The sequence below is a fragment of the Schistocerca gregaria genome, chromosome 7 (assembly GCF_023897955.1).
Source record: "Schistocerca gregaria isolate iqSchGreg1 chromosome 7, iqSchGreg1.2, whole genome shotgun sequence".
Taxonomy (NCBI): domain Eukaryota; kingdom Metazoa; phylum Arthropoda; class Insecta; order Orthoptera; family Acrididae; genus Schistocerca; species Schistocerca gregaria.
The window spans coordinates 346389007-346414429 of NC_064926.1; the positions used below are offsets into that span (position 1 = coordinate 346389007).

The 25423-nt window shown below is 40.8% G+C and overlaps 1 protein-coding gene across 1 annotated transcript in view; it reads right to left on the reverse strand.

The window, feature by feature from the left end:
• Positions 1–528: 528 nt before the first annotated feature.
• The window catches only part of LOC126281411 (glutathione S-transferase D7-like), a 96154-nt gene continuing 71259 nt past the window's right edge, over positions 529–25423 (reverse strand). The window contains exons 5-6 of the mRNA XM_049980348.1: positions 25012–25179; positions 529–985 (exon numbers count right to left, since the gene is read on the reverse strand). Coding sequence (XP_049836305.1) covers positions 827–985; positions 25012–25179 — 327 coding nt within the window. The 3' untranslated portion in view covers positions 529–826. The remainder of the gene's footprint in view (positions 986–25011; positions 25180–25423) is intronic.

Sequence of the window (25423 nt, forward strand, 5' to 3'; positions counted from 1 at the left end):
CTTTTGAATTGAATATTGTGTCTGTTACTTTCCAGTGATTATTCAATGGAGTTCTTCAGAGTCAAAAACCCAAAAAGTACATAGTCTATTTCCAAGATATAGCGTTTTCTAAAGATTTGTTCAAAGATGCAGAATGACTAGAAAAAGCGTTTGACGGGTTAAAATCTGCACGTGTCACACTTACCATTAACAGCTGTCATTTTGCTCACACACAGGTGAATTACGCAGAGCATATTATCTGTTAGGACAGAATGAGGATCAATACTCATCTCACTTCTGCTGTACATGACTTTGCAACTCCACACACAGCTATACAATTGCAGTCATTTATTGGGTTGGGTAATTATTACCGAAAATTTGTTCAGGATTTTGCAGAGATTGGAAAACCACTGAATGCGAAATTAAAGAAAGGTGTAACTTAGAGGAATTATTCAACAACTGGGAAAGAATTATTCTCAGAAGATACTTCTTTAAATAAATTTACACATCCAATGATACGAATGAATATCACAAATTTGACACTGTCAGTTTTGTGTGTCACTTCAGACTTGTTTTATTTTTGTACAGTAATGGTAAGAATGATAAATCTACTTTTTACATACATAAAATTTGGTGCTATAGAATTTCATTAAATATGTCATTGATAATTATTTAGGTCCCATTGATTTGTTTTCTTTTAATAAGTATGAGAAGTTGAAACAATGAAACCAAAACTTGGAAGCAAATACAGCAGTAAATATATAGTAAAAAAGGTATAATCAAAAGAATACACCAGTCATACAGATAAGTAATTGACTTTCAAATACAGATATTTGAAGCCTCATAGTTACGGCGCATATACATTATAAGTCACTCTGCTTTTAATGACTTCAGTGACATCCTTCAGTCCTTCCTTATTTTCCTCTTCAAAGTGGGGGATGGTGCTGTTACATCGTTGCAGCCACTCCCTTATCTTTGGGTATGCATCAAGGACTACTCCCATTGCCTGTAAAACAAAAATTAGCTGTGTCACTGTGCCTTGACAACCAGCATATTGTTGTGATATTAGTAAATCTAAAACAATAATGGTAAAGTGCTTTATGTTACAGAAAATCTTTACAACATATTTCCGAGGTCCTTCAATGGTTTATTCTTTCTGATGCACTGACCAATAAGTCATTTAGAGAAGAAACTAAAATTTCCTTTCCTTCTCAACTGAACTAGGTTAGAAAATGAAATCAATGGAATTAATTTGGATTAAATAAGTCAATTGTGAGTACATGAGACAACAGCGATGAAATGGATTCAGAAAAGTGAGTGTGTTGTGACAAATGAAAATTAGTGGTATTCTGAAGGCATGGTTACATTTAAGTGAACCTATTTCAAATTTTATTTATATTTATTTGTTTATTTATTTTCTGGTGGCAGGGTAAGTTCACAAAGTGTGCTACTCCGATGTGCATACACCGTGAGAGAACATCTGGTAGGAGTGTTCAAAAGTAAGAGTTATCCTCAGTGACGATAAAAACAGGTCGGCTTAGGCGCTCGTTTGGCACAAAATTTCCTTTCCTGGCATTTACATCAATTTAGTGAATAAATGAGAAAAGCTTTTACAGGAATATGTGACGATACAGTTGCATTTATTGGTAACTAAGATACTTATATTTGAAAGAAATAGCAACTCGTCAACTGACCATCCTTTATGTCGTTTTGTGAATATTTTCGTAACTGTAACACTCCATTAGATACTTTCACATTGTGTCGTTAGAACTCCAGATTGCTTTGGTACACTTTCAGGAGCTCTTGCTACTTGGTAATAGTTCAAACTAGATACATCCAGACATCTATAAAAAAAAGCTCCGTGATTGTCAACCCTCTGTAACTTACAATACATTTCAGATGACAGAACACTGGCTAAACAGAATCTCAGGTACCTCATGACATGTTCATAAAAATAAATTGTTAATTAAGCATTATCAGTTAATGCTAAACACTCAAAGTAGCTAGAAAAGCAAGAGCTTTTTTTCAAAACTGTCATTTTTCTGCTTTTAGTTACATTTATAATTTTTCTAGTGTGAAGAGCATAGCACACTGATGATAAATGACTCAGTTATGCTGGACGAGTAATTCTTGTCAGTTATCCTTTTTGTGTATATTTTGACTTGCACAGAAGTGAAATGTGGATAATAAACAGTTCGGACAAGAAGAGAACTGTAGCTTTTGAAACAACATGCTACAGAAAAGTGTTGAAGATTAGATCGAATAACCAAAAACTAATGAGGACAAACAAATTTGGGGAGAAAATAAACTCATGGCACTGCTTAGCTATAAGAAGAGATCAGTTGAGAGAACGCATCCGAGGCATGAAGGAATTGTCAGTTTGATAACAAGAAATGTGTGTGTGTGTGTGTGTGTGTGTGTGTGTGTGTGTATGTGTGTGTGTGTGTGAGAGAGAGAGAGAGAGACAGAGAGGGGGGGGAGGGAAGAGGAAAGAGGATGGTAGAGGGGCACCAAGGGTTGAATACAGTCAGCAGATTCAGGTGAATATATGTTGCACTAGTTAAGCAGGGATGAAGAGGATTGCATAGAGCATTCTGGAATGAAACCAGAATCAAACCATTCTGCGTACACACACTGTACAAGGGGTGCGTCAGAGACACAGAGGGAAGAAGCTCTCCAGGAAATGACGCTATAGGTGCTCACTCAAAAGTGCTATTGTAGGCTTGGGTTCGGGCGCATGGCTTCCTGTTGACCAATGCGTCAACAATGATCAATGGAAGAGGCTGAGAACGGCAAGGTAACAGCCGTTGCAGATCCAGTGAGAATTCGTCAAATTAAATAGCCTGCTTTCAGAACAGATATTTTTTGATAAATGTCTGTTTCCTTTAACATGGAAAAAGAGGGCATTACCTAAGATTTCTTAAAGTTGCTAAAATGCAATTCAAATGGCAAAGATATACAATCAGGGCTCTCGAATGAAACTTAAGGAAACGCCTACAGCAAAGTCTTCAGAACGCCAGGATAGTGAGGAGACAGACGTGTAGTCTTTTTTCCGGCTGTTACGGGAGACACTTCTATTTCTTTTCAGTTCCTACTGGAAAGTCGCTCAAGACTATTTCTGAGTGGAAAAAATGGCTCTAAGCACTATGGGACTTAACATCTGAAGTCATCAGTCCCCGAGACTTAAAAACTACTTAAACCTAACTAACCTAAGGACATCACACACATCCACGCCCGAGGCAGGATTCAAACCTGCGACCGTAGTAACAGCGCGGTTCCGGACTGAAGCGCCTAGAATTTCTGAGTGGACCCAGTGGTTATCAGTTTGAGTCTTTGCCACTATATGCCTGATCCAGTTTTATTCTATCGTCTTAACATAAAAACAGCAAACTGCTCAGTCTTCTTTTTCCTCTGGGTGTAGTACCCAACGCCATTAACAGGCGGATCACTGGAGTTCGTCATTAGTGTGATAGGTATATTAATGTTTTCATTACCCTTGGTGTCTGATAAAAAGGCATTAAATGTTTGAGATTAAATCTTGTCAAGAGTAACTTCAATCTATTTAACTGTGGCCCAAAATAGATCAGTTTCATGGAAATAACAAATAATTATAATGCACTTTAATTACTTCTAATACTTTAATTTTTTACTGATTAAAGTGACACATTGTAGTGAATTTTTATCATTAAGTGTGTAGTAATGTAACAGAAAAACTCTGTGGACTACCAAATTTTTTCCTTGCAATTTTACTTTTCGATGTATTTTTATATGAATCAAAGTTTGTAGATAAGTGTACTATATGTAAATTGAAGGTGGAGGTGGGAGATTGGGAAAGAAAGGAATGGTATTACTGATATCAGCTGCATTGGGACACCATGCGGAATCGGAGGCAACAAATGAAAATGAGTACCGGATCAGGTTTGGAACCCAGCATCTCCTGCTTACTAGGGAGGTGTGTTAACCACTGCGCCATCCGGGGCACAGTGTTATTGTAACTGCATGGACTATATCAGCACGTCTCACGGCAGACCCACATTCTACATCTACATCTACATCCATACTCCGCAAGCCACCTGACGGCGTTTGGCGGAGGGTACCTTGTGTACCTCTATCGGTTCTCCCTTCTATTCCAGTCTCGTATTGTTCGTGGAAAGGAGGATTGTCGGTATGCCTCTATGTGGGCTCTAATCTCTTTGATTTCATCCTCACGGTCTCTTCGCGAGATATACGTGGCAGGGAGCAATATACTTTACTCCTCAGTGAAGGTATGTTCTCGAAACTTCAACAAAAGCCTGTACAGAGCTACTGAGCGTCTCTCCTGCAGAGTCTTCCACTGGAGTTTATCTATCATCTCCGTAACGCTTTTGCGATTACTAAATGATCCTGTAACGAAGCACGCTGTTCTCCGTTGGATCTTCTCTAACTTTTCTATCAACCCTATCTGGTACGGATCCCACACTGCTGAGCAGTATTCAAGCAGTGGGCGAACAAGCGTACTGTAACCTACTTCCTTTGTTTTCGGATTGCATTTCCTTAGGATTATTTCAATGAATCTCAGTCTGGCATCTGCTTTGCCGACGATCAACTTTATATGAACATTCCATTTTAAATCACTCCTAATGCGTACTCCCAGATAATTTATGGAATTAAATGCTTCCAGTTGCTGACCTGCTATATTGTAGCTAAATGATAAGGAATCTTTCTTTCTATGTATTCGCAGTACATTACACTTGTCTACACTGAGATTCAATTGCCATTCCCTGCACCATGCGTCAATTCGCTGCAGATCCTCCTGCATCTCAGTACAATTTTCCATTGTTACAACCTCTCGATATACCACAGCATCATCCACAAAAAGCCCCGTGAGCGAGGCTTTCCGCCTTCACCAACTCCGCCAACCGGCTGTATGAACTGAAGATGACCTCTGAACCAAGCCGGCAGGAGCCATTGGTGCCGACATGAGCAACAATTTGCAATTGGGTGCACCCAGTGCTCTCTATCGCCGCCGGCAGGGCCTCCTCCACATCTCGGATGAGATCCCCCGGCAAGCAGAGTGAACACTGGCCTTCTTCCCCGACCTTTCTGCTATTTCCCTAAGGGGCTCCATCACCCGCCTCACGCTGGAGCTCCCAGTCACTAATAACGCCCCCCCCCCCCTCCCCATGTGCCTGTTCGGACATTGCTGAAGGAGTGGCCACATGTCCACTCACAGGCAGAGCGGGCAATGCCACACGGCCAGCCTTCACATTTACCCTCCACCTCGTACGCCGCCAACGCCGCTGAACCCGCCACTCCCCTTGGGGAGAGGGTAGCCCAATCGCGCCCGGTACCCACGAAGATGTCTCGACAGCAGGGACAGTGAGTGAAGCATGTAACACCTGGGGTGTACCATGCGACGCACCAGACTCCCCATTCCCGCTACACTCTGAGGCAGCAGCCTGAAGACAGCTGACCCCGGCCATCAACACGTTCAGCTGTTCCCGAACAGCGGCCAGCTCCTCCTGCGTCCGTACATTCCCACCAAGCACCACCTATCTGCAGTCCTGTCCGTTTGGAATGATCATATAAAGTTGATCGTCGATAAAGCAGATGCCAGACTGAGATTCATTGGAAGAATCCTAAGGAAATGTAATCCGAAAACAAAGGAAGTAGGTTACAGTACGCTTGTTCGCCCACTGCTTGAATACTGCTCATCAGTGTGGGATCCGCACCAGATCGGGTTGATAGAAGAGATAGAGAAGATCCAACGGAGAGCAGCGCGCTTCGTTACAGGATCACTTAGTAATCGCGAAAGTGTTAGGGAGATGATAGATAAACTCCAGTGGAAAACTCTGCAGCAGAGACGCTCAGTAGCTCGGTACAGGCTTTAGTTAAAGTTTCGAGAACATACCTTCACCGAAGAGTCAAGCAGTATGTTGCTCCCTCCTACGTATATCTCGCGAAGAGACCATGAGGATAAAATCAGAGAGATTAGAGCCCACACAGAAGCATACCGACAATCTTTCTTTCCACGTACAATAGGAGACTGGAATAGAAGGGAGAACCGATAGTGGTACCCAGGGTACCCTCCGCCACACACCGTCAGGTGGCTTGCGGAGTATGGATGTAGATGTAGATGTTTCCTCCGTGTTCGATACTCTGCGAGTCCCAGGACGCCGGACGTACTTGTGCATCTGCACTGAATCAGGTGATCCTTTGCCCTTCTAGACGAATCAGTTATATGAGTGTGTGATGTGTATTCTTTCGGACATGTCCGATGAAATGGAATGTTTTCTCATAATAAAGATAAATAAGTATTAGTTGTAAGATAGTTGTAAGTAGATATGCTAGGTTTAGTCAGGGCAATGTGACATTGTCAGAGATTCTAGTGAACTGGGAGTTGCATTATCGCTGTACGCCAGCAGTTCATTACCTTGCAGAGGAGAAGGCGGGGGGTGGGGGTGGGGGGGGAGAGGGGATGTTGAGAGAGAGAGTCGAGTTGAGTGAAGCTGTGGTTCTCCTTCCATTTTTGTTGTTGTTGGAAAATGGTCGAAAGCAGTGGTGCTTAAGTATGCAATGGCACAGCATACATTTGGTGAGGGCTGGCGTAGTATATAGCAGTATCTGGGAACAGTACAATTACTGCAAGAGGATGCAAAATAACATGAGGAGTACTGTTGTTGTTGTTGTGGTCTTCAGTCCTGAGACTGGTTTGATGCAGCTCTCCATGCTACTCTATCCTGTGCAAGCTTCTTCATCTCCCAGTACCTAGTGCAACCTACATCCTTCTGAATCTGCTTAGTGTATTCATCTCTTGGTCTATCTCTACGATTTTTACCCTCCACACTGCCCTCCAATACTAAATTGGTGATCCCTTGATGCTCAGAACATGTCCTACCAACCGATCCCTTCTTCTGGTCAAGTTGTGCCACAAACTTCTCTTCTCCCCAATCCTATTCAATACTTCCTCATTAGTTATGTGATCTACCCATCTAATCTTCAGCATTCTTCTGTAGCACCACATTTCGAAAGCTTCTATTCTCTTCTTGTCCAAACTATTTATCGTCCATGTTTTACTTCCATACATGGCTACACTCCATACAAATACTTTCAGAAATGACTTCCTGACACTTAAATCTATACTCGATGTTAACAAATTTCTGTTCTTCAGAAACGCTTTCCTTGCCATTGACAGTCTACATTTTATATCCTCTCTACTTGGACCATCATCAGTTATTTTGCTCCCCAAATAGCAATACTCCTTTACTACTTTAAGTGTCGCACTTCCTAATCTAATTCCCTCAGCAGCACCCGACTTAATTCGATTACATTCCATTATTTTCGTTTTGCTTTTGTTTATGTTCATCTTATATCCTCCTTTCAAGACACTGTCCATTCCATTCAACTGCTCTTCCAAGTCCTTTGCTGTCTCTGACAGAATTACAATGTCATCGGCAAACCTCAAAGTTTTTATTTCTTCTCCATAGATTTTAATACGTACTCCGAATTTTTCTTTTGTTTCCCTTACTGCTTGCTCAATATACAGATTGAATAACATCGGGGAGAGGCTACAACCCTGTCTTACTCCCTTCCCAACAACTGCTTCCCTTTCATGTCCCTCGACTCTTATAACTGCCATCTGGTTTCTGTACAAATTGTAAATAGCCTTTCGCTCCCTGTATTTTACCCCTGCCACATTTAGAATTTGAAAGAGAGTATTCCAGTCAACATTGTCAAGCTTTCTCTAAGTCTACGAATGCTAGAAACGTAGGTTTGCCTTTCCTTAATCTTTCTTCTAAGAAAAGTCGTAAGTTCAGTATTGCCTCACGTGTTCCAACATTTCTACGGAATCCAAACTGATCTTCCCCGAGGTCGGCTTCTACCAGTTTTTCCATTCGTCTGTAAAGAATTCGTGTTAGTATTTTGCAGCTGTGGCTTATTAAACTGATTGTTCGGTAATTTTCACATCTGTCAACACCTGCTTTCTTTGGGATTGGAATTATTATATTCTTCTTGAAGTCTGCGGGTATTTCGCCTGTTTCATACATCTTGTTCACCAGATGGTAGAGTTTTGTCAGGACTGGCTCTCCCAAGGCCGTCAGTAGTTCCAATGGAATGTTGTCTACTCCGGGGGCCTTGTTTAGGCTCAGGTCTTTCAGTGTTCTGACAAACTCTTCACGCAGCATCTCCCATTTCATCTTCATCCACATTCTCTTCCATTTCCATAATACTGTCCTCTAGCCATCCCTGCTTATCCATTTTGCACTTCCTGTCGATCTCATTTTTGAGACGTTTGTATTCCTTTTTGCCTGCTTCATTTACTGCATTTTTATATTTTCTCCTTTCATCAATTAAATTCATTATTTCTTCTGTTACCCAAGGATTTCTACTAGCCCTCAATACTGTCCTCTAGCCATCCCTGCTTATCCATTTTGCACTTCCTGTCGATCTCATTTTTGAGACGTTTTTATTCCTTTTTGCCTGCTTCATTTACTGCATTTTTATATTTTCTCCTTTCATCAATTAAATTCATTATTTCTTCTGTTACCCAAGGATTTCTACTAGCCCTCGTCTTTTTACCTACTTGATTATCTGCTGCCTTCACTACTTCATCCCTCAAAGCTACCCATTCTTCTTCTACTGTATTTGTTTCCCCCATTCCTGTCAATTGTTCCCTTACGCTCTCCCTGAAACTCTGTACAACCTCTGTTTCTTTCAGTTTATCCTCGTCATATCTCCTTAAGTTCCCTCCTTTTTGCAGTTTCTTCAGTTTTAATCTACAGGTCATAGCCAATAGATTGTGGTCAGAGTCCACATCTGCCCCTGGAAATGTATTACAATTTAAAACCTGGTTCCTAAATCTCTGTCTTACCATTATATAATCTATCTGATACCTTTTAGTATCTCCAGGGTTCTTCCATGTATACAACCTTCTTTCATGATTCTTAAACCAAGTATTAGCTATGATTAAGTTGTGCTCTGTGCAAAATTCTACCAGGCGCGTACCTCTTTCATTTCTTAGCCCCAATCCATATTCACCTACTACGTTTCCTTCTCTCCCTTTTCCTACTGCCGAATTCCAGTCATCCATGACTATTAAATTTTCATCACCCTTTACTATCTGAATAATTTCTTTTATTTCATCATACATTTCTTCAATTTCTTCGTCATCTGCAGAGCTAGTTGGCATATAAACTTGTACTACTGTAGTAGGTGTGGGCTTCGTATCTATCTTGGCCACAATAATGCGTTCACTATGCTGTTTGTAGTAGCTTACCCGCATTCCTATTTTCCTATTCATTATTAAACCTACTCCTGCATTACCCCTATTTGATTTTGTATTTATAACCCTGTAGTCACCTGACCAGAAGTCTTGTTCCTCCTGCCACCGGACTTCACTAATTCCCACTATATCTAACTTTAACCTATCCATTTCCCTTTTTCAATTTTTTAACCTACCTGCCCGATTAAGGGATCTGACATTCCATGCTCCGATCCGTAGAACGCCAGTTTTCTTTCTGGTGAGGAGTACTATTGGCCCAATATCATTTGTTACAGAGTTACAGGAAGATCAGCCTGTGCTGCACATTGTCAACCAACAATACTTTACATTGCACTAACGACATCTCATCCTCAATTAAGATCCAACCACTTACTTGGTCAGACTTACATATGGGTAGCCAGCGTCACAGCTCATTTTGTGTTTCAGTAATACTGAATTACACCACATTGATGGTCTTCACTTTTACTTAAGACAAAATACCTAAGTAGGATCCGTTCTATCCATTACTGATGATCTGAGAATTTCTGGTGATTGAGGAACTATTACACAGTTTTTATTAAAGAAACAATAGAAATAAAAAATCAATAATATGCAAAACACTTATTAATTACTTCAGTGCTTCACTCCATTAAAACGTAATTTGAAAGACAATGCTTAAGAAAGTAAAATTATTGTACTTTTTCATGAATAAGTAGGTTTTCATTTTTACGCAACTGCAAACAGTAAGAAACGTGTGCTAAAGTCTTGAGCAAATAATAGTAGTAACTGCACAAGGCAATTAGCAGTACTTGTTAATGAATAGTAATAAAAGCTGACGTTACTAGAACCCAATGAGTCAATAAAATCATACCACGAACTTTACCATTCTTTCACAATCAAACTTTTAACTTCGCAAGTTACGTAACTGTTACTCACAGGAAAGTGATTATTGAATGACGCTATCACTACGATAAATTATATGCTAAATGACAGCATTCAATAATGAACAAAACACAAATAACTTTTCAGTGAAATGAAAGACAGTAAGCGTTACAATGAATGAACTTGAAAGGTCTCTGTCGGATTCCTTTCATGTTAATTTCTTAGAACTGTTGTCATTTACGGCATACATTCCACTTCTAAATTTACTGTGGTGTTTCTGACTATCTGGGAGGAGACTGAGCAGTGGAACGTGTTACTTTTACACATAATCAAGAACGGTGTGTCACACTACTACACTTTAAAACACCGTTTATATGTAAGTCATGTCACACAGTCTCATACGGAACCTACATCCGCTTTCTTTTATATATTGTATATGATAAGTTACTGTCATCCGCCTTCCCTTCTGTGTGAGAGGATGAATGAGCAAGTGTATTTTTAGTTGCATGCTGGATGGTAGCAGACAAGCCTGTCTGCTAGAGAACAGTAGGACCAACGTCAGAACAGGTAGCTACGCTTTCTAAAAGCAAAGAGGTTTCTATCCTTAGTATTGTCCTGTCCGTCCCTTGTCATGTTGGTATAGGAAGCTGCCCCTCTGGTCACTTCCGTTTTGTATACGGAAGCACCCTTGGTAGGAGCCCAGGTCAGTCTGTCCGTGGCGAGCGTCTGAAGTGGTAAGATCTCCGGCTAAGGGCGTGTCTGCTAAGTCCGTAGGACAATGGATTTCTTAAGATCAGCCTAACTGAAAATTTAAGCACCTTTATTTCAGGTTTAGATCTAAAATATCTAATGTTATCTTAAATTGCAAAGCAGTGTAAGAGTGAAGTTCAGAATATCTTCCAGTAGTTGCTTTGTCATTACTTTGTGAGTAAAGTGGAACCACGTGTTGATCAGTAACTCTAACTAAGACCATCAATCTTAAATGCCAATGTGCGTGAGATTATAACGCCTCGACTTGATAATATTTTTCAATATAGCAACTTTTCTTTATGTTCAACCCACGTGGGGTGTACTTTGTGAGACCAGTACCACGTGCTTATCCAATTGTTTGACCCATCGGGTTAATAGTAAGACGATAGTAACCAGTTTGAGGTTTTTCTTTTGTAATTTGTGCTTCGATGTAATTTATTTTAATTATAAAAATTATTGTGGAGTTACACTCTTTGTGTAAACCAAGTTGACTACGTGAAGCATGTAGTGTAATCATCAAAGTAGCCCTCAGCTATTCTTTTCGGGAAGATTTCACAGAGAGTTGCTATGAATTTAGTATACCAGTGTGTGGTAATTTCATGACGGACATGATTGCGCTACGAACGTAACTTCTTTGGGTGAAAATTGAATCAGTTGGTCGTGGTTAATTTCCTCTTTCATACGTTTCAACGTTCTTCGTGTGTTATTTTATGGATGCAGTGTTGTATGCTGTCTCCGAATCTTGGCTCCATATTTGATGTGTTCCGTAAGATTACAAACTCACATTTTCACAATCCTAAATAAGGCACCAGTTTCGTTATGAATCAAGTTTAATATGCTGAAATTTTAACGGAACAATGATCAATGTTAAAATAAATGTCCCCAGATAGCTCACAGCTTTTAACCCGCTTTTATTGTCTTGAATATCAAAACCGCTTTCAGAACAAATTAAGGCATCAACATTACAACCTCACGAATTTTTGCATTTCCTAATTTTTTATTAGTGATGAAATTTTTTGTTCTTTGGTTACTACTAATTGATTTCCATGAGCTGGTGTGTAACTGAAAGAGGTTTTTTCGCTGTGACATATCCATCTGGAATCACGCTGGAGCAATATTTACCAATTTTTTACTGTTTTCGCCTTACGACAAAATCAAACATTGTTATGTACTTTTTCACCATTAGCGGACAGTGATTATAATGACAGTATCTATGTTCACATAGTGATCGGGCGACCATTAATTTTCCTTAATTCATCAACTAAACTTAAATAACTTTTCAAATTTAGCTAATTACTGTAATCCCATCCCGGCAAATTTTATTTTCGTTTAACGTTAACAGAGTTTTTACTTCTTGTTGTCATTGCTCCAAATGCAGAGCAACGGCGATTCGGTTATAACTGCACCAACATTTCACGGATTTCATTTACTCTTCGGAGTAGAGGCCTTTCATGTGCAACAGGGAACTTTAGGTACACGGTTTATTTCAGTCCTAATTAGCCAAAAGTGTAGTGGGTGGTTATAATGCATCCATCACGACATAAATTAACTTAACAGGCAGTGGGGCTAATACATTGATGGCAAGAAGTTCCATCATGTGGTTTATGAAACACAGTGAAATGTACACGCTTTCATTGTATTTGAAGTCCGCCCCCGGTAGCTGGCTGGTCGCCGGCACGGTAGCTCAGCGTGTTCGGTCAGAGGGCTGGTGCTCTCTGTTATAAAAAAAAAAAACTGGGTCAAGGAATCAACGATCTTGTGACGCCCACGCAGACCAAACGCAACGAACTATATCGAACAAAAAAAAAATGTGGTCAGCACGACAGAATGTCAATCCTAAGGGCCCGGGTTCAATTCCCGGCTGGGTCGCAGATTTTATCCGCTCAGAGACTGGGTGTTGTGTTGTCCTAAGCATCATAATTTCATCTCCATCGGCGCGCAAGTCGCCGAAGTGGCGTGCAGTCGAAAGACTTGCTCCCGACGAACGGTCTACCCGACGGGAGGACCTAGTCACACGACATTCATTATTTTAATGTATTTGAACAGATGTGCTGTGAGACGAAAGAGATGTGATCACACAATTACCAACAGATGCAGATTTTCCTGTATTAAACTGTCACGCAACTTAGTAACGTAATTCGGTATGAAATTTTTGGGAATGTACAGAAGTAACTTCTTTTATTAAAGTACATTTAGCTGCCTTTTGGACAAAAAAAATTATCAGCACTTACGCTAAGATAAACATTCACACGACTTTGTCAAATATTTAGTACTTACATCTAATGTGTGTATAATAACTTACCGGACAAATGGATGTTTTATATTTGAAAAGCTAATTACAAATACATCTTTCAGGAAATAAAGTCTTAAAAGACCAATTTCTTCCAAAGTCACTTAACTGGTTTGTTTTCGTTTTCTCCTTTTTCTAACCTGTTGAAGTCTGTTTCTGCACGCTGCACACAATGACGTCGGAAATTTATACTACACCACTGGCCAATAAAATTGATACATCACGAAGATGAAGGTGCTACAGACGCGTAATTTAACCGACAGGAAGAAGATGCTGTGATATGCAAATGATTAGCTTTTCAGAGCTTTCACAGAAGGTTGGCGCCGGTTGTGACACCTACAACGTGCTGACATGAGGAACGTATCCAACCGATTTCTCATACACAAACAGCAGTTGACCGGCGTCGCCTGGGGAACATTGTTTTGATGCCTCGTGTAAGGAGAAGAAATGCGTACCATCACGTTTCCGACTTTGATAAAGGTCGGATTGTAGCCTATCGCGCTTGTGGTTTATCGTATCGCGACATTGCTGCTCTCGTTGGCCGAGATCCAATGATTGTTATCAGAATTTGGAATCGGTGGGTTCAGGACAGTAATACGGAACTCCATGCTGGATGCCAACGGCTCGTATCGCTAGCAGTCGAGATGACAGGCATCTTATCCGCGTCTCGATCCCTGAGTCAACAGATGGGGAGACAATAACCATCTGCACGAACAGTTCGACAACGTTTGCAGCAGCATGGACTATCAGCTCGGAGACCATGGGTGCGGTTACCCTTGACGCTACATCACAGACAGGAGCGCCTGCGATGGTGTACTCAACGACGAACTTGGGTGCACGAATGGCAAAACGTCATTTTTTCGGATGAATCCAGGTTCTGTTTACAGCATCATGATGGTCGCATCCATGTTTGGCGACATCGCGGTGAACGCACTTTGGAAGCGTGTATTCGTCATCGCCATACTGGCGTATCGCCCGGCGTGATGGTATGGGGTGCCATTGGTTACACGCCTCGGTCACCTCTTCTTGTTCGCAGTGACGGCACTTTGAACAATGGACGTTACATTTCAGATGTGTTAAGACCCGTGTCTCTACCGTTCACTCGATCCCTGCGAAACCTTACATTTCAGCAGGATAATGCACGACCGCATGTTGCATGTCCTGTACCGGCCTTTCTGGAAACAAAAAATGTTCGACTGCTGGCAGGCACATTTTCCAGATCTCTCAGCAATTGAAAACGTCTGGTCAATGGTGGCCGAGCAACTGGCTTGTCACAATACGCCAGTCACTACTCTTGATAAATTGTGGTATCGTGTTGAAGCTGCATGTACACGCCATCCAAGCTCTGTTTGACTCAATGCCCAGGCGTATCAAGGCCGTTATTACGGCCAGAGGTGGTCGTTCTGGGTACCGATTTCTCAGGAAATATGCACCTAAATTGCGTGAAAATGTAATCACATGTCAGTTCTAATATAATATATTTTTCCAATGAATACTGGTTTATCATCTGCATTTCTTCTTGGTGTAGCAGTTTTAATGGCCAGTAGTGTATAAACAATGATTTTTGCTGTCCAGGATAATTCCCCTTCTATTTTCTGTTTGCGTCAATTCTGCAGTAACTAGTTCTAGATGGCTAACTTATTTATGGCCATTGTGAGTCTCGTACTGATAAAGGTTTTAATATACTCGTACTTCTCTACTATCTTTTCGTTTCACAAAATAGTTTTCCACTTATTGCTCACGTTTCGTAACATCATATTGGAAATTCTTCTGAATTCTTCGCAATGCTTACCAAAACCCACATTCTCCAATTTATGCTGTATCCCAAATGAGTAGTTTCATAGATACGTCCATGACGTCTAGCTTGTGAGACTTTGCGTATACCAGGTCTAGCTCTCACATTTTTATACCTATTTAAATAATTATTTGTATACGTCTTGCCAAACACCTTCGTCCTCTGTTTCGATTCAGGCGGTATTTGCTCTCCTCGATCAAACTGCTTTCGCGCTTAACTACAAGTCTGGTCAGGGACAGCAATGCACTTGTATTTCAACTCTGTTCTGATGCAGGTGAAATCTGTCATTACTTGAATGTAGAAGACCTTCTGTGTCTTGTTACTTTCGGCTCACGGGAACCTCAAATTTCGAGGAAGAATCAGCCTCTCGCAGGGGCCAGGCGTACTGTCAGCAACACAGAGCTCAGCGCGCTGGCAGGAGTGAACACGAGTCGGCCCTGCCAGCCTTATCTGGGGTTCGGGCAGGACAAAAGGGTTCTCCTGGACAGGCGGACGGATGATGATGATGTTTGGTTTTTGGGGCGCTCAACGGCGCGGTCATCAGCGCCCGTTCAATGTGCCAGTTTGTACACAGCCCAATTTACACACAATCCAATCGAGCCTCTATTACAAATGTTGATGATGATGATGAAAAGATGAGGGCAACACAAACACCCAGTCCCCGAGCTGGTGGATGGAGAGTCCAGTTCAGACAATACCGACGGAAGACTTAGCAATATGAGGTGGATGAAGTCTCTCAAGTTCCTAACCTGCCCTAGTGGGTCTGGGCGACCAGTAGGAGAAAACACAGTTTTATCCTGTCCTGCAACTGAGAAAACTTCCATTTCAGTTTTTCGTGGTAAGTACAATCAAAAAAATTAAAAAAACTGTCGAGAAATCCCAGAACACTTGCTTTCCCATGGAAACGTGATTTCGGGCCATTCCTCGGTCCGATAGCACGTTTCTGGTTGGCGTTCTGCCATCTAAACTGTTTTTATGAGACTTCAGGCTTGATTCCAGTCTCCTCATCGGAGGGGCATTTAGACCTTTCCCGCAATTAGCTAAACAAAGTGCGCCAAGCAGGGACACTGATGTTTGAAGGGAAGCAGGCGGTGTTTCCGTGGAGAGACTCATGGAGACTTCGCACTGGAAGCTACTCTCAGGACCGCTTCGATTTCGATACGCAGATTTGGACTTCTGCCTTACGACAAGTCGCGGGAGTTTCATCCCGCGGCCGCACCCACGACTGCCAGCCAGCAATAGCGCTCGCAGCAGCACAGTGTACGGCAATATTACCCACATTCATAGCAGACACGGAAAGACCGCACTGCAGTGCGAGCAGCCGAGGACAGGAATTTCAGCTGTTTGAGAAGAGACGGTTTCATCCTATGCTTTAGGTTCTGCTAATCTCTTACTGTAACATGCGCTTCACGAAACTGTTTGCATACTTCTTTCTTTTCCTGTCATTTTAAATACAGGGAAAACCTTTAACTAAGCGCTACTCATGTATCGCCTTTAATATTATTTTCTTCGTCTTATTTTCATAGTGATGATGTGTACTCATTTCAAATCCTTGCCTTTTTCTGAAATTTTGAAAAAAACCACAGTTGAGTCAATTTGCTAGCTTTCCAGTAATTTAACATTAATTCAGCCATTATTTTCCAGCGATACTCTGAACCCTAGCTTGCCTTTCTGAATAATTTTGCTGTTCAGTTTGTGTCATAAAAGCAAAGACTAAAGAATTTTTGTCTTTATGTGTTGTTCACAGATTGACAAATGTGAGTAAGCAGGTCAAACTCTGTTTCAAGCATTTATCCCATCGTTATACTGCCAACGCCCACCGACCTTTATCACTTAAGTTAGGCCCGCTGATGAGATCATGATTTAAATTTCCGCTTTCCTATCAGCGACACAGGTATATTGATAATCGCTTTCTGATCTGGGACTGTGTTATTGGCAACTGAAACTTTTTACCTATCCCCGAAGGTTCGTAGCAAGTTGCCGGTTGTATTTCCTAATACACCCGACTTGTGGCAAACTTTTGTACCTAGGTGGCACAGAGAGACGAATTTTGAGAAACACACGGCGTGTCAGGTGGGGAACTATATTCTGAAGGCGACTAGTGACGTATTGTGCAGCATGATCGAAAGGAAGGGAGCGAGTGGAACTGGGCAGCAGAAATAACCCACTCCTCTCGAAACAAGATTGGTGGCGACTAACATCGTTAGTCAATCTACCAAAGGGACCACTACTTACAGTGTAGTTCCCCCGTATTTCCTATCATACTCTTGAGAGATGCTTCAAATTTACCCCGGGACACTGCTACGTCTATTGGTGATCAGGAGCTGTAAACTCTTCTACTTGCCGATCAAAACCTGATAATTTAGTTTGCTTTCACCATCAGTACATAAAAAGCCCATACTTTGGTACAGTGTCCGCACATTATCACAATGTAACCCACTTCGCCATGAAGTAAGTTGAAAGACATCGATGTTTTTGCTGAGGAAATCAGCCCACCATTTAACTTAAGCAATTTCAATAAATCACACAGAACGTTCTTCTATAGTGCGATTAAAATTAGTTGCGACTTTTGACGTTTGGTCCACCGGAGGGGACATGACGCCATTGCCCAAGTAACACCAATGGCGAACCGGATTTTCCTACCACATCGTCAGCAGTTCGGTTGGTGTTGCTACGCCTGGGATAAACAGTCCCACGAGGTGTCGCGCGTTAGAGGCATCTACGTTTATCAGCTCTCGTCCAATAACACGTTCACCGCTGCGAAGATACGTTCTCTTGCAAAATATTATTCTGAATTCAACAGTAGTAATGGACAATGCACAGTACCGCTCGGTTGTGGTGGATAAAGCTCCAACAATGCAGCGGAGGCAAGCGGCTATTTTTCTCTGGGTACAAACGAATGTTCGAGTGGATGAAATTGAACCTAGCTTGCGTAAGGCGAACTTAATAGAACTTGTAGCATTGCACAAGCCAAAAACACCACACTACCAAGCCGTCGGAATGGCTTAATGCTAAAGAGCATCAGTTTAATCAGGCTTCCTCCGTATCATGCTCATTTAAATCCGACTGAGAGTACAGGGGCCTAGATGAAAACTAATGTGGCGAAAAACAAAAAGAAACTTACACTCAGTGAGACTGAAATGCTGTCAAAAGAAGTCATTACAAATGTTACATGACAGGACTAGTTTCAATTTGACAGCCATAGCAAGAATGTAATTGAGGAGACATGGATTCATGAAGGACTGCGTCGAGTTTTGAGTAATACATCTTGCTATTTTGTCTAAGCTCAGAAGAGTTTACAGGTATACATCTCACTAACATTCTAATGCAATTCAAATTGTGGCAGAATCCTAAAACAGCGTATGATTAAAGTAGCAGCTGAGAGCGAGACACATAATTAATTATGAGAAAGCCCATTTTCAGAACAAGAATAAATGTGCAGCTTCTTCACCTATACTCTCCTAAGCCCACGATCATCCTCGTTTCATAGACTATTGGTGGTCCTCAAAAATGACATTAGTTCTTTAAAAAATCTCCTAGTTGCACGAATATCGCAATTGATGTGGAAGTTTCGCATATTAATCATATAGCGAAATACTTTTCACTTTCTGTGCTATCATTTGCCAAAATCTTGTTTCGATACCTCAGATCGTCAGTGAGATACGAGGGATTGATGAATTTTTCATTCTGCTTTTTCACTGACGAGTGCGTTCGTGACGGTACCCTTTACATACATTCCAATTTCTCGACATTGAAGACAGATAGCGATATCCTTGGAGGTTTAAAGAATAATTTAATGCGTTATCTAAACTTCATATCCAGCACCATATGACTTAACACACAGCACACGCAAATTCATAGCGACCCCCAGTTTTCACTGCAAACTTTAAGAATTTCTTGCAGTACTTTAGGTAATTCCGAAATATCACAATAACTGACAATTAACGAAATGATAGGTAGTTCACCACGAAGCTAACGAGTGAAGATTTAAGATGTGTGAGACTCAGAGATCTTTAAAAGCCCTTGAGAAAGACTACAGGTCGACCAGCCTGCGCGGCTGACAGGTTACGCGCCATTAGGCCTGGCGCTATCGTAGCCTGCTGAGGCGTCCATTACACCCTAGCAACTACGCTTCCCTACACAAGCCCCGCAATGAACTGCCAAAAGTCGCAACTAATTTTAAACCCACTATAGTGCTTCCAATTTCATAACACGTTGGAAACCCTCTGAAGTTTGGACGGACTGGAGGGTTGGTACTGTCATTCTTTGAAGGGTGCCCTCGAAGTTCGGCTCGCGAAAGGTTTGTGCCTAAGCTGAATTCCCCGTCTGGCGTATACTTTTCATTCGTCATACAAGATCGACCACCACCACTTTTCAACAATAGTGGAAAATTGAATCTCATATTTTTGGATAGGATGTTATATCATTTACTTCAAAGTAGTTAATTCGATCATTTGCTATCGAGATGTGTCTCGTGGAAGCAGAAAGATATTGGTGGGATCATGATGCATACTTTCTTGAAGCCTTGTACGCAGTGACGGATTTGTTATTCTGTGTAGCTTAAGAATGTAATGTATATTAATTACATTTGTTATTTATAAATAATCTACATAAGTGATGGAAATTGCAAACAGACAGACAATATAATGCATTCGAATGCAGCTCTTACAATCAGTAACATTATTAAAGGAATAGGTGCACCGATTAGAGAAATGCTATTAAAAACACCATAATTGCTCTAATTTATAAATAAATTATTCATTTGTAATGGTTCTGAGCACTATGGGACTTAACATCTGTGGTCATCAGTCCCCTATAACTTAGAACTACTTAAACCTAACTAACCTAAGGACATCACACACATCCATGCCAGAGGCAGGATTCGAACCTGCGACCATAGCGGTCACGCGGTTCCAGACTGAAGCGCCTAGAACCGCATGGCCACACCGGCCGGCTATTTATTTCTGTTCCACAGTTAAATACGTGGGTGTTACCCTATATACAAGTATTTAATAAAGTGCTCAAAAGATTTTACACCAAGTAAGTCAATATCTTACCAGCGCAGACTACAACGTAAAGGCGATAATATTCCTTGTGTTAACTGGTTGTTCTGTTGATTCTTGGTATAATATTTTATAACTTATGAATCAAAAACAAACGGTATTTCTTCATCATTCTTCATTATACACTACTTAACTAATTGGATATGGGCTACTAGTCATCGATAGTTACAAAGGTAAATATATATCATTTTTTATGCCTTATTTTGTTGCTCAATCTCTCCTAAAGCCTCTGAAGATTCTTCACAAATAAAAAGCAGTGAAACGTTTATGGCTCAATATTGAGAATCTTTCATAGTGTTGCATTAGACGAACCAACTTCCAGGAATAAGTATGTTTGTGTGTGTGAATTTTTGTAAGATCAAAGGTTTTAAACAAAATGCAGCCAAAGAGACTCTCAGCTGCCTGTCAAAGATGGCAATGGTTCAAGTTCAATATAATATTAAATTGAGAAGAATTATATTGATAAAAATGTGAACTATTTCTCTTACAACCAGATGAAACATGACGAACTGAGTTAATGAACAGTTCAATAGAGAAAAATAAATTGACAAAAATTCAGTAACGTTTGGTGACCCGTTATAATGACATGAGTGAACAGTGTAAGGCTTTACATGTAGTTACTCACTGAGTATCGATATTTGTACCTTACATGAAGTGGCCTAGCGCATCAGCAGTACCACCAGTGATTCAGAAGCTCGGTTTGGCGCCGACCGTGTGGTGCCGAAGGCAATTGAATGTTACAGTGCTCGTGGATGGGATTGAGAACCCATCAAAATTAGAAGCAAGTTTTTAGCAAGGATCGCTAGAAGCAATGGTTATCACAGGATAGTAATAATAAGCTGAAATAAGTCTGAATATTAGTGCATGTGTGCTTAGAAACATTAGGAACGTATTCCGTGTCCTGTACTAGAGACAATAAAACTTTCAGTTTTATAAAGCCATATCTCCATTCGAATCTTTTTCATATGTATTAGAGAAAAGAGTATATAGGTTTTTAATGGCAAGTATGGAGACTTCGATAGGGCATGTACCAGTAGGCGCATTGTGCCATTTTGTTCCTTGGGAGTAAGATGCCCACTCTGAACTCTAAAATATAACATTAGTACGACCGTCATGGCTATTTCAGCACAACTGGTTTTAGAGACAAAGTTGTCTGTGATTAAGACGAATAACAAGATAACATTGTCTTAAGATATGTACGTATTGAATTGTACAATTTTTATTACTTTGACCTGTTCTTTTTTCTCACGATTTCATTGGTCATGTAAATTTTTAAATCTAGCTGACATGTACTTTATCACTTGACATTGCTTTTCTACAGCAGTCTGTGAATTTTAAACTCCTTCTGTACTCATATAGTACATATATAAGCCTTGTTTTTTCATCTTCTATTACATACAATATTTATATATTTATCATATTTCTGGCAGTTTTCATAACCACTTGATAATGGCTTAAAATAAAGCCTGAAACCAGTAGTGTAGTTGTAACACCAAAAATGTAAATAAAATACCTTCTGCACCATCCAAAATCTTTTGACATTTAATATCCGCTCATAAATTGTACCACATTTTTAATTTTGAATCTCTAAGCTGTTTTACACCAACTGTACTTATTATGTAATGGATATAATAGTGGATTTATTTGTGCATGTATATAACTGATTGTAATTATAATGCAAATGACATAAATTGCTGGATAATAGCCAAGGGAACTTACTTTAAATGTATCGATAGGAACGACGAAATGGCAGTAGACGTGCCGTTGTTTATCTTTGGGTATGGAGAGTATCAGTCGCGCTGCCAGCAGAAAGGAAGCAGAGCAACTTGAGTCATGAAAGCGTTGGGCGCTCCCGCAGATGCGGTGTGCAGCTATGATCGCGCCAGTGTGGACGCAACTACTTCGTTGACCCGCGATTACTGAGAGCCCGGTAGGCGTGAACAGACGGAGGAAGCTGCAGTTCTCACAATTGCCTGTCCCATGATTATCCGTGGCTCTGGAGACGACTCGTGGTTCTCAACCAGCAACAGTAGTAGCTCAGTATTCTCGTCGGCTACATTCTTCATCGCTCGCACAGCTACAACATTGTAAGACTGTTAGCTGAGAGTGTAAATAATATTGTACGGCCATTACCCAGTGACATTTCTTTCACAAAGATTGACTAAATTTCACAAATAATAACGTACAATAATTAAAACTTGTAGGGCACCTGTGTTGTCGTTGGCCTCAGGCATTATTATGAACCGGGGTCCCTTTCCTTTCCATGCAATCACCGAGTGTCGTAAAAATATGAAAACTGATTAACTACATACTGCCAGTTTTTTTTATGACCAGTTTCAGTCTAACTTCTCCTGCCTCAGTAACTGATCAAATGGCTCTGAGCTCTATGCGACTTAACTTCTGAGGTCATCAGTCGCCTAGAACTTAGAACTAATTAAACCTAACTAACCTAAGGACATCACACACATCCATGCCCGAGGCAGGATTCTAACATGCGACCGTAGCGATCGCTCGGCTCCAGACTGTAGCGCCTAGAACCGCACGACCACTCCGACCGGCTCAGTAACTGTTCATTCTTGTATTGCATAACAGAGGCTTAACGAGTTTGCAATTGAATCACTTACAGGTGACGTAAAGTTTCACTAGCAAAACTAATAACTAAAAACACAGCACAAATCAAGATTGCGCAATTTCATTTATTCCGTATTTAGCTTATCGAGTGTCTTCTGCTGGCTTCATACGTACTTTATTGTTCTTATGTTAAAAGTAAAATCAGTTGCTCATTAGCTTAAAGTACATTCAATAATTAAAAGTAAATAGCTTGTCGTTTTACAGATGTTGCATTACGTTACGCTGAGGTTGCTGGAAGTCATTCTTTACGTAACGAAGTTTCAGTTGCGGCCAGTCATTAATTTAATCAGCAACATCATTTAACTTTACTTTCAAAATTCAGTATTTCAGAATAAATAACCACAAACTCAGTGCTTTCTGGTTCGTTTATGTTGTCGTGAACTGTTGTGCTGTGGAAAAGCGTGACAACTTTCTGTCGCCACGCCAGCGATTATATGCTTCATTTGTTTTGTCATTACCTTTCTCAGGATATTCATTGCACTAGTGAGCTGGCGATATGTTTAATTATCGGTTTTTTTTTTTTTTTTTTGCGTTCACTGTCATCGGTCATTCTCGAAGCAATCACGACTTTGTCCCATCCGATTTTCACGTGCTTTCAAAATTTACAGGACACCTTCGAGGACTTCACTTTGACAGTGATGAAGCAGTATAAGCAGAGGTGAGGGTGTGGTTTCGTCGACAAAGTCAAACATTCCACTGCGACTGAGTCAACGAACTAGTCTCTCGTTCGGAGAAAAGTCTTTGCCTCCAGGATGACTATGTTGAGAAATAAATACGTAGACATGAAGAATGAGGATATAGAACGTAAACGAAGTTTGTGTTATTTAAAAACAACATTATGAGATATTACATAAAAAATCAGAGGCATTACTTTTCAGCACGACCTCGTAGTAATTGCACAGTTGCAAAGAAACAACAGTGTAAGCTACAAGTAAGTTACTGCAAACTAGAGTATAACGTTAACAATAGCTATAAATTTAGCGCCTACGAATTCTAGAGTTACATACGACGTGTATGAGAAAAATTATTAGACTGATTTTTTATCTACCAAAGTTTTAATTTTTTTCAATCAACAATATTGTCCCCTAGTTGTTCCCCGTCTTGGTCATATCTTTTGGATGCTCTACAGAGTTGCAAAATGTCGTCCTTTTAAAATTTTTCAATTTCGGGAAAAGAAAATCGTCACAAGGACTCAGATCAGGCGAGTAGGGGGGCAGTGGAACAACAGCAGTGCCTTTTGATGTCAAAATGCGACACTCATGCTGCAGTATACGCTTGCCTGCAATGTCCTCAAATCACCATTTTCCTGAGCATATCGAAGACATTTTTGTAAAACATTTGGTTGACAGTTTGCCCTGGAGAAACAAATTCTGTATGCACAATACCCCTAAAATCAAAACAGCATGCAAATAATTGTTTTGGTCTTTGATTTGTTCATTCGAGATTTTTTCAGTGAAAGATATGCCTCAGTATGCCAGTCCTCACCTAGCCACTTTGTCTCAGCACCATATTCAAAAAACGAAGATTCATTACCTGTGATCACACGACTGAACCATTCATGGTCAATAACAATCCTAACAAGAAGATCAACGTACACGTTTCTCCCATTGTCCATCTGCTCAGTGAGGTTTATCTGTACCGTTTTCGCATAATTCTTTCGTATGTACAGAACTGACATCAAAATTTGATGTACGGTGAAAGTGTATAACAGGTCACCCATCATCCTTATTCTTAAATGTCGGTCTGATCCCACAAGAGCAAACACACGTTCTACGTTTTCGTCGCTTTTTGAGATTGAAGGTCTCCGTGAGATCTATGGTGTGTTCTCGGCCTTCCATATTTATTTGTGCCAGCGAAAAACTTCTGCTCTTGGTACGAAATGTTCCCCATAGGCCAGTTTCAACTTTTCAAAGGTCACACTCGCGAATTCCCAAGTTTAACACAAAACTTGATAGAATAACGTTTCTCTAAATTCCCCCGTTCCATTTTCGTAAAAAAAAAACTTTACTGACGGCGCTATCGAGAATCGCGTGATGGCTGTACAGAGCTGAAACTTGGCCTGAGCAACTGGAGGCATGAATACAGGGGTGTACACAACTAGAACAATACAATGTTGCCAGCTCGCTCGCGGTGTTGTCTATCTTATTACTTCTCTCACACACTTCATATTTTGTATCATTATACCTTCAAAAGACATAAACGTAGGCTCACTGATAACGCTACCACAGTGGTGAAACATATTTGGGATGAAACAAACAAAATTGCGCTCTTGCAAAAGGACGCTCCGTCCAAATCATTCGCTAATGTGTCGGCTTTCCGGGTGCATGGCCGCGGTTTTGTCACCATAGGTCAAGGCACTAGGAAACCAGAAGCAGCTGACCTGCAGAGTGGCCGTAGTCACGGCGCAAGCGATGTCTGCCACCGTGGCGTGGTCTCCAGCCACCCATCCAGTTGGCTCCAGGAACTTCTCCAGAATCCCCAGTGCATCGTATATGGCAGCTTTCTTGTCCGGTTCCACCTCAGATTTTCCCAGGAACATCAAAGGGAACTGCAAAACACGACATGATGACATTTGAATTAATCTCATTAACTGCTAGACACATTAAGAAATACAGAATATTGCGCCTGGCAAAACAGGGGAGAAGTTAGTCTTTTCTTTGCCGTACATCAAAAATCTACAAACAGGTTAATGTGAATGCATTTCTGACAACTGAACTACAGACTTGATAACTACGATGTCTAGTGCCACTTTTGCTCGGTAAATCATTTTTCAATAACGTGTCTTAAAAGTT